The 15,558-nt window shown below is 38.6% G+C and overlaps 1 protein-coding gene across 2 annotated transcripts in view; it reads right to left on the bottom strand.

The window, feature by feature from the left end:
- Positions 1-15,558, bottom strand: part of csmd3b (CUB and Sushi multiple domains 3b) — a 463,847-nt gene that overhangs the window by 50,414 nt on the left and 397,875 nt on the right. Inside the window, exons 46-51 of one of the 2 annotated variants that reach the window (XM_087786440.1) lie at positions 11,644-11,789; positions 5,555-5,635; positions 5,176-5,289; positions 4,913-5,101; positions 3,528-3,686; positions 1,684-1,872 (exon numbers count right to left, since the gene is read on the bottom strand). In XM_087786440.1, coding sequence (XP_087642566.1) covers positions 1,684-1,872; positions 3,528-3,686; positions 4,913-5,101; positions 5,176-5,289; positions 5,555-5,635; positions 11,644-11,789 — 878 coding nt within the window. The remainder of the gene's footprint in view (positions 1-1,683; positions 1,873-3,527; positions 3,687-4,912; positions 5,102-5,175; positions 5,290-5,554; positions 5,636-11,643; positions 11,790-15,558) is intronic. The other variant, XM_087786441.1, reaches the window with a different exon arrangement.

The raw sequence follows: 15,558 nt of genomic DNA, 5'->3' as shown, positions 1-15,558 counted from the left end.
TTTTAACTTATTTTTTTCATTGAATTAATTCATTGTTCATTTATTTAAAAACAGGGAAAGTAAATATTAATAAACAATAAATATGCAACATTTGAGCTATCTAGTACCTTTGGCCGGTTGATGTTAACATGGGATTAGTAAGAAAGAAAAATTGAGAAGTTGGACAATTAGTTAAAGGAGAAAAGTAGTAAAATGTAGCAACAGATGCAGAGGTTTAGGCAGGGTCGCGGCAACAGTGCTGTTCTGTCAAAAGCTTCAAGCTTTGAGATGTTTGGTGAAAGAAATCAGGGTTGGGAGTTTGGTACTGAATTCCAGTTTTAGATGCACAGATAGAGAAAGTGTTTTGACCAATGACACTCTTAAAGAGTCACCTCTAGTACGAGATCTTGTCGATCTGTTGGCTGTTTTATTTTCACAAATCTGTGTAGTGCTTTGATTTGTCACGAAAGGTTTTGTGCATCAAGATTGCGTCGATGTGTTGGTTGAGCGATTACTGGTTGGTTTAAATGGCAACTTCTGCGATAGGGGGGCGTAGACTCGTGCATTGGTAAAAAACCCCATTAAAGCATTGACATTTGAACAAAATAAATACAATCAATGCGGTGTGTGAAGATATCTACGTCGGTGTAGCAAATAAACAAGATGCAGCGCAGATGCTCCGGTCAAGCCGACGCCCTTCCTCGTACACACTCATACCCAATAACACGAAGTATGTGTTTACCCAAAGAGATACAATAAAACATTATATAACTTAAACAAAAGAGTCCAATAAACAACAAATAAACGTCTAAGTTTCATGAGGAGAGGAGGAGTCAATAAAAGAAGGATCTGTCTCGCCTGCAGTCACTACATAACTCATGCAAATTCTGACCTGCTCTAGTAGAAGAACTCACATTTCCCCGATCCTTAAAACTCTTCACTGGCTGCCAGTTTCTTTCAGGATCAACTTTAAAATTCTGGTTCTTACTTTCAGATCTATTCATGGTCAGACCTTCCATCAGTGATCTGATCAAGCCTTACACCCCAGCTCGGGCTCTGAGGTCTGTGGATCAGAATCTACTGATGGTTCCTGAACACACTTCCGGACCAGAGGAGAGAAATCCTTCCTAAACTTTAGAACGATCTTCCTCTGTGTTTGATGATCTACTGACTCCTTCAGGAAACGTTTTAGGATCTGTGTGCTTTTCCCTAATTTTCTGGGACTCCTGTGTTTGTCTTATGTGTCTTGGCCTTTTAAAGTATATATTTTAACTGTATATTGTTTTTTAATGTCGAAGTTATTTGTGACCCTGGTCTAGAAAGATGCTTTACAAATAACCTTTACTTACTAACTTACTTACAATGGTAGATGAAGTACTAGCGTACTTTCTATGGTCTGATCCCCAAAAATATATAATCCAACCTAGACCTGTTTTATTATTTTAATTCCCTAGATGAACAGGTGCCGTTATAAAAAGTTCTTGTGGATCTGGGAGATGGGTTCTCACGACCCGGTATCTAATGCTCTAAGCCGCACTGTACCACAAACTGTACCACAAAACGTGCTTGGACAAATACAATCCAGTGTAATTCAGGGGTTTTATGAACTCAGTATCTTCTGGATAATCGATCTCCGATTCATTGAAACACCAACGAACAACATGAAGTCAGTCATTTGTTGAAACCCGGGTCAGTCACACGTACCCTGGCAGGCCGGTACCGGAGAATCCCAGGCGTGATATCCACTGGAGGAGCGACGACAGGTCGCCGAGCCGTTGCCGATGAGCCGGTAACCGCGGTCGCACGCCCATCGCACGACGCTGTTGACGTGGCCTCCGCTCTGGGAGGAGATGGACCCGTGGAGAGGCGAGTCTGGCGTGGAGCAGTAGAGCGCTGGCGAAAACGGACTTCACGTTACCCACGATTCAACTCATTTAAGCATCAAATATTCAGACAGAAGACAGTCTCGGGTGCTTTTCGTTGCCAAACAATGACATTTGTACCTTTGCCAGAGACACTTGTCGTTGGCCGTTACGCACGTTCAGAGTTTAGTGCGTTCGCATGGTTTTGTTTGCAAATGTCCTACTCATAATTTAAAGATACGTTGTTGCGACAACACGAAAAGGCACAATAGCTGCAAAACGTCACCCTCTAAACTGACAGTCACCCGGGTAGGAAGTTCTAAATGGCTCTTTTAACAACTGAAAACATGGGGATTCTGCTCGAACGGTCTTGTTCAGTTGGTGCTTGACACCGTGAATGTGCAATTCCACCGCCGTAATGTCGTTTTTTAATACGCTTAAGGCTATTTCCCAGAGTAATTCTATACTGTACACAATAACCACTTTGTATTTTACCGTTTAACTAAAGCTACGACTCCAGATGGCTATTTGGACATATCCACGCAGTACTGTGTTCACATACTTATAAAAAGGACATAGAAATCCCTGGGAAAACTGTCTCAGTCACAATTAAGCGGCTGAAATGTTTAATCCTTGTGTTATCTCTAGTTCAAGGTGACCCAAATGCCTGATAACAAATATGTTTGTGGTATATCTTGTGTTGTTTCTGAGTCAAAGAGACCTGAATTCCAGGAAACAAATGTGTTTGTTGTATCCCATGTGTTGTCTCTGGGTCAAAGTGACCTGAATTTCAGAAAACAAACGTGCTTGTGGTATCCCTTGTGTTGTCTCTGGGTCAAGGAGACCCGAATGCCCTTGTGTTGTCTCTGGGTCATAGAGACCCGACCTGAAGGCCCAGAAACAAATGTGTTCGTTGTATACCTTGTGTTGTCTCTGGGTCAAGGTGACCCGAAGGCCCGAAAACAAATGTGTTTGTGGTATCCCTTGTGTTGTCTCTGGGTCAATGTGACCCAAAGGTTCGAAAACAAATGTATTTGTAGTATCCCTTGTGTTGTCTCTGGGTCAAGGAGACCCGAATGCCCTTGTGTTGTCTCTGGGTCATAATGACCTAACCTGAAGGCCCAGAAACAAATGTGTTTGTTGTATACAGTACCTAGTGTTTTCTCTGGGTCAAGGAGACCCGAAAGCCGCTAAAACAAATGTGTTTGTGGTATCCCTTGTCTCTGTGTCAAAGTGAACGACTTCCATGGATTTCATAAAAACATACGCAGTGGTGGAGACAACACAAGGGATACCACAAAAATATTTGTTTTCAAGGGTTGAAATAACTTATAGTACTAAGTGATATCTATTGGGATATTTTGGAAAGAAAATTATGTAAATTAACGTGTGAAGTGATTTGAAATAAGATTAAGTAGAACAGGTTCGTCAACTGCTCAATCGATCAAAGAATTTTGCCAAAATGCAGCTCAATATTGGCTAAAGACAGAGACAATGCTTAGTGTTGGAGATAGACAGAAGAATGGTAAAAATCATCAGTAAATAAAGAGTTTTTTTTCCCATACAAACTACACCTTTTAAATTGTTTGACGTCAAGTTGCTTTTATTCTTCTGTCTATCTCCATCACATCTACAATTTCCATGCAATGTCGTGTATAAGTAGTAAAATAAAGTTGGGATACATACTTTGGTACTCACCAACATAGCGAATTTTAAAGCCCTTCTTGTTTGTGCCATGATCCGAAGCCCAACGGACCAGGAACTGGTGGCCAGTTGTCGTGAGGTTAAAGGGGGTCGGCAAGTCTCCACTCAGCGTTGCCAAAGTGGGACTGTTGGCGGTCGGGCCTGAGAGTCGGGAGGAAAACAACAGAGTTAGAATTGTATTTAATGGTATTTTGAGGTTTTTCTTGTATTATGTGATTTTATTGTATTGAGTTACTTTAAAGTTTTCTTTGTGAAATGACCTTGAGTGCTCAAAAAGACGCCTTTAAAAAAAATGTATTATTATTTTTTATTTGGAGAGCCTTCAGACAATTACAAATAATTACAATTTAGAGGTTATGTTGAAATATATAGAGAACAAATAATAATTAAAATCTTAAAAACAATAAGCCGAGTTATTTCAATTCCCTGAGTCTATTAGTGTTAGATCAGGACAGAAACGTACCGTACCATTACGGCTATTATCATGCGTCAACCTCCTTTAGATGAATGTTTTGCAATAGTTTTTAATGTTTCAAAGAGAAAAGTAAGGAAAATATCGACAGTATTTGTAACTGTAGCATCAACAACGCGCATTATGTCGTGTAATTCAATTTAAAACAAAATGTTTTCATGTCAAGGGAAACCACACAGGCTTGTAACAAACTGTCCTGGTGAAGTATGTGCACAATTGTGAACTAAAACCTTTTCTTTCTTTAAAAATAGTCCATTGAAGTAAATTATATATTTTAACATTTACAGTATGAGTAGGATTTCTAAAATAAAGTGCATTGAGAATAAGAGTAACAGCTTCACGGTGAGCTGAGCTGTTCCTGACATATTAGTAATTTATTATAATAATAGTAATTAGTTAATATTAATAATAAATCAAAATTTACATATAAATTATATATATATAAAAAAAACTTTGATAAAAGTAAATCCCATTTCGGAGTCTTTTGAATCAAGATATCCTACCCTCTTGAACACACCATAGAAATCCAAATGACATTGAATGCATCATTCAGTGTAAACCAACACCTAACCCTTGCGTTATCTCAGGGTCAAGGTGACCCGAAAAGGCCGAAAACAAATGTGTTATCCCTTCTGTTGACCCAGAGACAACACAAGGGGTACCACAAACACATTTGTTTTCGTGCCTTCAGGTCAACTTGACCGAGAGATAACACAAGAGTTAAATGTGATTTACGAAGTATATTATTGCAAAAAGACAAAGTGGATGAAATAGAGTCTAGAGGATCCAAATACATCTGGGTGAAGCTTCATGACAACATCTCGTTTTCTGTTCTTTAAAAGTAAAATGAAAAAAGTTAGTTTTAAAGTGTGTTTTTAAGTGGTGTTCATGTTACCATCGATGATCTCCAAAACATCGAACTCCCGCTCCGTGTGGAAACTCTCAAACGTGATGGTGACGTTATATCCCTTTTCCACGGAGACGCTCCAGGAACACATCTGGAGATTCGGGTAACTCTCGGGCCACCCCGGGCTCAGGATGACGCCCGACGAGTCGTATCTCACGTCGTGAGCCGGACACTGGACTGCAAAGAAAAAAACAAATTGAAAAGTTTTGTCATTTAAGAACAAACACCTTCACGTCTTCACCGCGTCTCACCTTGGCAGGTAGGGGGCGCCGCGTCCATCTGCAGCCGCTCTCCCAAGCGACAGGTCAGGATCTCGCCGCCGACTAATGAGAATCCGGGATGGCATCGATACCTGATGATGTCACCTGGAGAACAACGTACGAGGAAGCGGAATCAAATGATGCGTGTAACGCGGCTATAATTGCTCACTCAATATTGTGCTTTGGGAAGAAAAAAAAAAAAAAAAAACGCATTTTCAATCTGCGCCCTTTTCCACAGGCTTCACAGACAAGACAGATGCTATTATTAGATGGCAACGGAAGAAGAAGAAGAAAAAAGAAAAGTTCCACATCTTGTTAGCAGCCTCCGTCAAGATGACAGGTCTGGAGGCCTGACACGCAAACAGCTCACCTATCTCCAGCTCGCCGTCCTCCATCAGCATGTCAGCGTTGGGCACTTCTGGAGGAGGCTGGCAGACTCTTAATTGATAGGCTAGGAGGTGAAGCACAGCAGAGGGAACATAGCTCAGTCAACGGTGTCAGGCTAGGCTTTCAAAATAAAAACAAATAAAAAAACAAGAGCAGAAAGAATAAAAAGTAATGTTATTTGACGTATGACTCTCCACACATCTGATCTCTGGCTTTATAAACAGCTGTGTATCGGCCAAAATACGTATTTTTAATTGTTACTTTCATGGTTTATAGTCATCGTCCTCAGCTTCCGCCTGAAGCTCTTACTTACGGAGCTTGATTTATCGATCTGAGATCTCTTTCAGTCGTGACCCAAGTCTCGATTATAGTAACACAAAGCTGTGACAAAAATAAATAGCCAAATGAATAAATCAATCTTATTAAAGCAATTCTATGCGATTTGAAGTTGATTCGGTTTTAAGTTGATGTTTCATCAAGTTTTATGAAAATATTTTAGTACAAAAAAAGGTACCAAAACTACCAAGAGCTGCTTTAAAACAACGACTGCTAAAACTAACAATATATATATTTTTTTTTTCTATAGAATTAAAACACAACTTAGTTTAAACGCTAAAAAATGGTGTCAATTATAAGGTATATAAAGCACTTTTTTAAAGGATTTTGGAGTGGGAAGTAACGTTGGAGAACAGCGACAAATAATACACTTATCTCACCAGTATTATGCCATAAACCACTCATCCATCCGCCCCTAACTTCACTCCATCATGCCACCCATCTATTTAGCTATCAAAACACTTTTTCATTCATGTTCACCCATTACTTTGTCACATAGTTCACATTTGAGTTAAAGGTTGGTCAATTTCTACTTTCCTCGTATAAAAAAAGTAAATATTTAATATTAAGGCCCAGGTCTGGTATATACGCCATTAATTCTTCCTTCCAATTGTAGTTTTTAACCTTTGTGTTATCTCAGGGTCATTGTGACCCAAAGGCCCCGAAAACAAATGTGTTTGTGGTATCCTTTTTGTTGTCTCTGGGTCAAGGTGAAATAAACATGCATTGGTAGAGGTTGTTCATCTTGACCCAGAGACAACACGAGGGATAGCACAAACACATTTGTTTGGGGGCCTTCGGGTCACTCTAACTCTGAGAAAACACAAGGGATACCAGAAAGACATTTGTTTCCGGGCCTTCGGGTCACCTTGACCCTGAGATAACACAAGGTTTAAGCAATCCTTGGACAAAAGCCTGAAAGAAACTATAGAAAAATAGCCTAGTTTGCCAATTTCTAGGGTTAACTATATAACTACTATATTATATATGACTATTGTCTATGAATGTAATTATTAATTCATAGATTCAATAATATTATTTAACACAGCAAATTATCTTAAACCAATTGGTACTCATCTGCAACTCACACATCTATTGATCACGTATCACATCATTTTTAAACTGATGGCGCCACCTACTGACCTCTAAACAACATGACGCTGCTTCATGAAGCTTCATCACTAGTTAGTATTTTAAGGTTTATTTTCTATCTGCTCCGCTCCCTCGTCGCCAGGACTCCCGTTAACGTGCCATTGCTTCGCAAGGAGAGGCAACGTAAACACGGCTCGAATCCCAATCGTGAGGAGAATTCGCAGCAGGTTGCGCTGAAAGGCTGTGATCAATATTGCTGCATGACCATAGATCACCTACTAACAGAGAGAAGAGCGAAGAGATGGAGCGAGGGAGCGAGGGAGAGGAACCACTGAGCGGAAGGAGGGGTTCGGAGAGGAAGGAGGAGGGCTGAGGGGTTATAAGTCAGGACGAAATTGACTATGAAAATGAGACCTGCCAATAGTATCTGCTGCTCTCATGCATATCAAAGCCCTCTGGACTGTTTAGGGGTGCACGTTTAAAATGTGTGTGTGTGTGTGTGTGTGTGTGTGTGTGTGTGTGTGTGTGTGTGTGTGTGTGTGTGTGTGTGTGTGTGTGTGTGTGTGTGTGTGTGTGTGTGTGTGTGTGTGTGTGTGTGTGTGTGCTGGGGAGTCAAGAGGAGTCATTGATCTCACTAATCTCCAAGAGCATTTTTATAGCTTCTTCCACATTCGAGTCGCATCAGTTTCGCTCGCGTCCAAGACAACATCATCAAACACGGCCTGGTCTGCATTGTTTCCCAGACATGGACACAACATGTGAGCCACATGGATCTGCAGTATACATTTGGCCTGGGGGCCGAATGTGGCCCTCTGACTGTATTAAGGTGTCCCTCATGAGGTTAGAGTAAAACAAATAAAAAAAATTGATCATAATAATTACTTGTAATGACTAAAAATGGGAATATTTCATTCATTTTCTACACATTCTCACGTCAACTTAAACTGTTTGGAACTGTTGGGATTATTTTCACAATAATCCATTTATTTTTTAAATAACAGGCATAGGTGCATGTACTGGATGTATGACGGTTGCAATCGTAGATTACTTTTCTTCGCCCAGAAAGACAAACCAAAAAAACATCCACAGCAAACAAAAACAATAATAAACAAGAAGGATCTGTCTCGCCTGCAGTTAATTCAAAACTCTGCAGCGAGAATTCTGACCTGCTCTAGTAGAAGAACTCACATTTCTACGATCCATAAAACACTAAGCTTTGGAAGGATCTTCCTCTCCCTCTGTGTTTGATGGATCTAGGGACTCCTTTAAGAAGTTTAATTTCGCCCTTTAAGGGGGAAAGTTTTTGAAAAGTACGTTTTTTAAAAATGAAATATATCCTTTTAGTGTAGAAAAATTCAAACCAATCCTGACCAACAAATCGACACCATCTCTGATCCTACATGATCCCTGATGGTCAGCACTGCTCTCCGTCGGTGTCTTTCTTTTTCCACTTTGTACTTAAAAAAAATCAAAAAGGAAACATCACTTGTATTTATCCTTACTATTGATGTCATGTAGTGATCTGTTGATGCGGCTTCATGAAGCAGTAGCACTTAGTTTAGAGGTCAGTAGGTGGCGCCATCGGTTTAATGTAACATTTGTTCAAAATAAAGGAAAATAGTTCACAGACCGCCATCTAGTGGACTCTGAAAATAATGGCACTGCTTCATCAGACCATCACTTATATTTTTCTTTTGTCATTGCAAATAAACACAGAACAAAAAAAAATGCATTACTTAGCCTCATTTAGTGGTTTAATGGCATTTCTACACTTCATCTTTCACATATGTTGTTGTTGTTTTGAAACAAATTGTATACAATATTTAAAAAAGTGTTATTTTTCTTAATCTTGATCTTTACAATAAAATAAAAGACAGGTTTAATATACATTCCAGTTAAAGCTTAAGCTAATGTTATAATGTCCTTTTTATTCTTAGAAAAAAACATTTAAGCTCCCTTTATACGTCCCTTATTTAATTTGGCAACAATCACAGTATACAATGTGGCCCCTGAGAAAAGTGCCCAGCTCTGCGCTTAAGTGTAATCGATTAAATATATATTCATTCCAGCTCCGAATGTGTCCCTGAGCAACACACTTAACCCTGGTTTCTCCCGATGTTCTCACACTGCGTCGCAGCCTACTCCCACCACTGTGTAATCACCAAGTAAGATCCTTTAAAACCGAAAGACACGTGCTTCATCTTAATGTTTCTGTGGTGAAATATTTCTTATAAAAGCATAAATATAAAGTTTATAAACCGTCAAAAAGTTATAAAAAAAAACAGAGAAAACTATTTAGGCATTATCTTGACTTAAATTTAAAAGATGGTTATACGTACATCAAGTACATAAAAAAGTAAATAACTGGCGTCACCTTTCAGAAAGACCAAGTGGAAAATTAGTACATTTTGATTATTTTGCCAACTATCACTTTGAAATATTTGTTTTGGATTATCTTTCATGTTTTCCACCATTAATTTGCCCTGTTGGGTGGGAATGTCCTTGAAAAATAAGTGTTTTTAAAAAATGAAATATACAAGGATTCATGGACATGTTTAAAGATGTTTTTGAAGGCGTTCTTCATTCGTCACTTAGAGAGAAAATCTTTGCTCAAGGATGATGCACAATATCTCGAGGTACACGGTAAGACATGATTTTCAAAGAAGTTCTTCAGTCGACTTGGCATCTCAATGTTAAAGTCATGTAGCTCATCTCCTGTTTTGAAGTCTTCCAGCTCAAGGGTACTTAGTGAAGTCCGTGGTTTGACGTAAAGAGACGCTTTTTTTTAACCTCTGCTGTTGTCTTACACCAGCACATCAAGTTTTTAACAAGACCCGTCTCCCGACTGTCTTTTGTACACGAGCCGGGAACACATGTAACCATCGATTTTTTTTTTCTTTCCTAGTGTCGATCATGGTTGTCATGTCCGTCTGATTGCTGCCGTCATCGGTCGATCTCACTGGCTTTGTCTCACTGTCCAAGTTTGTGCACATTAAAGCTAAACAGCCCCCGACAAGCTTTCATAACATAATGAGAGAAGCTACTGATTTGCAGATTTCCCTCGCCGTCAGGTTATCGTCATAAAAAGTCCTAAGTACGCTCCTAAGGATTTATAGTCCGATCCTTAAGCTTATGACCAGAACACTGGGACAATTAAGTAGCTCCTGAGAAACTTCCCGAGCCGACACCAGAACAATAATCGCAAGAGCAATATCGTACCATTTTAAAATGTCTTTCGTTCACTTTTAAGCTGCTTTTTAACCATTTGTTGATTGATTATCTTCTTGTTTGACCTTTTTGAAGCAGGAAAAACTAAATGCTTGATCAACAAATATCTTAAATCTCTGTCTTAATGAACATCGTTTAACTGGCTGAAATATCCCCTGGAAAGTAATTTATTGGCTCAAATATCTTGTGGTGCAAAATAAGGATAAATAAATCTGAAAAATAGAAACAGCCAAAAAGCAGGAGACAAAGTATTTCTGGCAGATTATTCTATTTGCAATTGCATAAAGTGCCCAAAATATTGTAAATCATCCTTATTTAATCCATATAACAATAGCTATACCTTCTATTGAAATAAAACTTTTTTTTTACATGTATATCTATTTTCTCTTCTCTTTCTCTTATTTACATACATTCACTAGTGACTAGGAGAGAGAAAGAAAAAGGGTATAATAGTATTGGGTCTGTCCGTTGTTGAGGTTATTATTGTCCGAAAATAATTTGGCCAATTCCAAGTTGACGCATAGTGACTGTTGTTGTACCTAAAAAAACATTGCACATGCACAGCCCATAAGTGGCAGATATTTGTATTAATTTACAAATATTTAATAGGAGTATTCTTGATTTAGTATTTACATTGGCAAGAATTCCCAAATCCAATCGGACATAAAAAGGCTCTTAAGAAAGGTTCAGCTAAGAAGGTTTAGGTTTAGAGCTGTTAACAGAAGCGTTCTTAACTGTCTTCTTAGAAGTACCTTAAGATCAAGCCAAAGAAGCTTTGTAAGAAGCTCTCAGTGGGACCTGGCAACCGCAGCTCTAAAACTGAATCCATAGATTGCCAGTGAACGCGATTAACCAACTATTTATCAGTGCATAAGTCACATACAAACTTTTGCAATATCTTAATGACGTGAAGCCTCTTTAAAATCAAATGCATCTGTTTCCTTATTGAATTGTTTTGGCCATTGATCATTGTTTTATTATTTGGAAAGATGGAAGAAATACATTTTCCCGACATTGATCACTGAGGATTTGGTCGCTAAGAAGACTGTTAAAGAGTGGTTCAGCTCCATCTTACATTGCCTTCTAAGTGAAAGATCTTTTTAAGCTAAGAGCGACTCTGAGAAACCAGGAGCGTTCTAAAGAGCGCTCCTCGGAAGATCGTAGCACATAAGAGACTCTAACCAATCACGGAAATTGTTATTGTTATATACAGCTCTAGTACCGTGCCAAGGAAAAACTGTAACCAGTAAGGGGCAGAAACCTTGTTAAGACCAGGTTCCTGGAAGGCTGCCCTTCCCCTGAAACCTCTGCTAGAAGTCTAGAATGCTAATTTTCTTAGAGCCATTTGGGAAATCTATAAAAAATATAGGATCAGAGAGCTGCTATTTTTATAAATATAATGTTTGGCTTTCCTACCGTGATAACTCAGGACAAAGAAACCAGCTCCGGAGAAGTCGGAGTGGAACTTGATGAGGATGATGTTGGAGGTTGAGTAGACGGACTCCAGGGCTGTGTTTCCACTGAACTGGCCAATCTGAGGAGAAGACTGGTCCGGTCCATCCCTGCAGGGACAAAGAACAACATGCAGGTTAGAAAAACTATGTGGAAATTCAAGTAATTTACTCGAGAAAAAACAAATAAATCATTAGTACAGGTTGTGATCATAACATGACACAATGGGACAATAAATGTCATTGAGGTGCATCTTCAGAAAAGACCAAAGATAAAGAGATAACCTGTAAAAATTCTCAAATATATAAGCTTAAATGACAAGTGAATGGCAAAGCAAATAAGTTGTGGGTTCAATTCCAGATCAGGACGCGTCCCTAAACAAAACACTTAACCCTGATTGCTAATGAAGTTGACCTGGCTATCTGCGTCGCAGCCTACTTCCATCAGTGTGTGATAACAAAGTAAGAACCTTTAAAACGAATTGATATTTGTTTGAACTTAATGTTCTTTGAAAAAAAAGCATATTTTAAATATAAAGTAGATGAGAGCGAACTATAATCATTTTGTGTGTTGACTTTAATAGCAAGATGATCAACTATGTTTTTAATCTTCGATGCTTTTGGAAAATATTTTTCAACACATTTACATGGATAAAGCCGTCATGCGAGGCTTCAATATGGTAGCAGCGGTAGGATTAAAAAAAGAAAATAAACGAGGCCCGACCTCCCATTTCAATGCCTTCTCGCAAATATTTTTCTTGAAAAACTGCCAAACGCAGCTCCTAATTTGTAAACGCACTATTATTATCATCACTCTGCCATGAGCCTCAGACAGCTTTTTGAGTGTTATCTCTGCACAGCACCGGTCCGAGTCCTTGTGTGTAAAGCCATGAGCCTCATTTAGAAAAAACTCCAGCTGTCAGACGAGAACAAAACAAAATCGAAAGCCTAATCATCAATGATTAAAAAGTATCATTACGGCGTTAAACTACACAATGTCGTGCCTGCCGTTAAGTATGTTTGGATGACGCTCATTATATATGACGGCCGATGACGGAGGTCGATTGATGTCAACTCATTCATAAGTGCACTCTTTTTTCTTTTTTTTCTAACTATAACGTCAAAGGGATTGAAATTGTGTTTTTGTATTTGAATTTGCTGCGAGACACCCGCGATAATGAAAAGTGTAATCTGGTAGTGATGCTTCCCCGGTATGACTCCAATTAGCAGGGCTAACCGACTGTCAGCGACCATAGGAGATCGCTGCGAGAATCACACCTTGACCGCTGACACCGTGCTCTCGGCAGGGAAGCCGCTTTGAGGCGCAGCGATGAGGCCGAGAGTTGAACAGGTTGGTGTGCCCCGCCGCTGTCTTTTCATTCCACACCTTTTGGTAATTTGGTCGGGTTTTTTCCAGCTGACAGCAAGGTCAGGCACTCGCTGTGCGACGGAATTTCACCGAAATTGACGGAATCGTGGGATGAAGGGACGGCTCAAAGCTCAGCCGTGTGGAAGCCGGAGGTGTGAGTGAGGCGGACGCGGCGCCACAGTTTTTCGAGTTATTATCTACGACTATGTTTGAGCGGCGGAAGTAATAAGGGACTCAATCCTTTCTATCCGACTTCACTGACTTATCTAAGTGTTTACTATGTTCATGACCAACCGCTGGGACCCTGGGACGATGTGATTTGATCCACGAACCTCAAAGCTTATAGAGTTTGTCGATCATTCATTTGCAATTGTTTACAGGTTTATTTTTGGAGTTGCTGAAACGATCATCTTGACTTGTCGAGATCCACAGAGCAATATTTGCTTTAAAGAAAATAACAACTTACTTTCAAATAAAAACATCTTTCAAACAGTTGTAATCGATAGATTACTTCAATGTACCCTTGAATAAAGCATTTAGTACTAGAATGCATTAAAAGAAAACATATATAATTTCTTTCCTATTAATCATTACTAGTGATGTGTCGATGAGGCTTCATGAAACAGCGGATGAGGTATCATGATACAGTGTTTTCTCTTTCAAAGACCACTATGTGGCACTCTTAAATTGAAACAAAGAATTAGTAGATTATAAAGCAGAGAGTTTCCGAATTAAGTCACTGTATCATGAGCTGTTTCATGAAGCCTCATCGACTCATCACTAATCATTTTGTGAATCTTCTCATGTCAAGGCGTTTGTTTCATCAAGTTTACTCAAAAAATAAACTAGTGACATTGAGCAAAACAGAAAGTGTAAATGGACGTCAGAATGGACTCAGCTCTCGTAACCTCTCGTTCGCCCAGATTTCAGAAAAACTTTATAAAGTAATTTGTTGAAAACATGGTCATGATGAAGGACTTACTGCGTCTTGTAGAGAAAGATTTCAACATTTGAAACATGCGAGTCAGGAGACTTGGGTTCAAACATTATTGGACCCTTTAAAAACAGTCCAATGCTTTAGCCATTCACGTTGTTTTCGTCCTTAAGGTGAGGCAACGTGAAGTTCACAGAAGTGAATGTTTAGTGTGGGGTAAATAAAAATCTCAAAGCAAAACTGCTGAACTAAACGTCATCTACAGGAAGCAGTATGTTTGGCAAGGTGAGCACAGAGAGTGTTGAATGCTGCCCAGTGGTAATAATCCCACTTTACATCCACTGTGAGGAGAAAATCTGAGTGACTTCATGTGTACACTAAATAAATCATTGCAATGTATTTTTCAAATAACGTATGGTACATGATGATAGAAAGTTTCTTTGACCTTAATTCAGTTTCTTTAGATCTACAAATGTGTCGCCCAAATCCTCAGTATCAGCCAATGGATCGTGGACACATTAGCCGATCACTTATCTCAGACAAATGGTTCTCTCGTTCAAAGCCACGTGTCATGAAAATTAGCCGAGTCCTACCTTCGGACTCAGCTTTTGTAATCATCACATGACTGAAGCTGTCACTTCCAGAGGTCCCTTTACATGTCCCATGATATCCTTTTGGTCAGTGGTTTCAAATTCAGTTAAACAGTCGCGGAACAAACACATTTTATTATTATTTTTACCAAAAAATGTACTTTTTCTACATTAGTTTTTGTTGTTGTCAGCATGAAGTAAGATATACTTTATGTGTCATGATGTTATATTTACACTTAGCAGTTATTGTGGCTAAAAATATCGCATAAACAATGTTATCCCAATTTTGACTGTAATAACAATTATAAAATTATTCATGTTGTACTTTAATACAATATTAAAGTATACAATTGATGTAAAAACATATACAATAGATATATAGAATAGAAAAAACTACAGTACATTCTACAAAAAAGTACAGCTAAAATTTGAATGGATGACCAACAAGGTGCGATATCTCTTATAGCTAAGATAGTAAAAAAAAAACTAAATAATTTGTAGTTAGCCAAGTATAACGTTTAAGGAGGGAGACAAACTGGTGGGAAATAAACTGGGGTAATCTTGGAAAAGCACAGTTGAAGTTGGAGGGTGAAAGGAAGATGTTATTCTATGTTAATCTTTGTATCCTTTTCTTTGCGTTATTTCCTTTTAATCTATGTTCTTTATATTTGCACTTTGTCATCCCTTGCACTTTGTATTTTTTATTTGCTCTTTGTTCTTATTTTAATGAAACTTTCATCTGCTGTGAACTGGAAACCCAATTCCCCGAAAGAGATCTCTAGAGGGATTAATAAAATCTACCTAATCTAATCTAATCTAATCTAAGGAAGGGGAAAGGATTTTTGACAGAATTTTCTTGTTGGTCCACTTTTTACATGATTTTTTTAACATCATGTTTAACTTTAATAATGGTTGACACGTTGGTTTCCTCATTTAAAAAAAAAAAAAAATATATATATATATATATATATATATATATATATATAT

Source organism: Callionymus lyra, chromosome 3 (assembly GCF_982586985.1).
Source record: "Callionymus lyra chromosome 3, fCalLyr1.hap1.1, whole genome shotgun sequence".
In the NCBI taxonomy this organism is placed as follows: Eukaryota; Metazoa; Chordata; class Actinopteri; order Syngnathiformes; family Callionymidae; genus Callionymus; species Callionymus lyra.
This window is presented reverse-complemented; position numbering and strand designations above follow the sequence as displayed.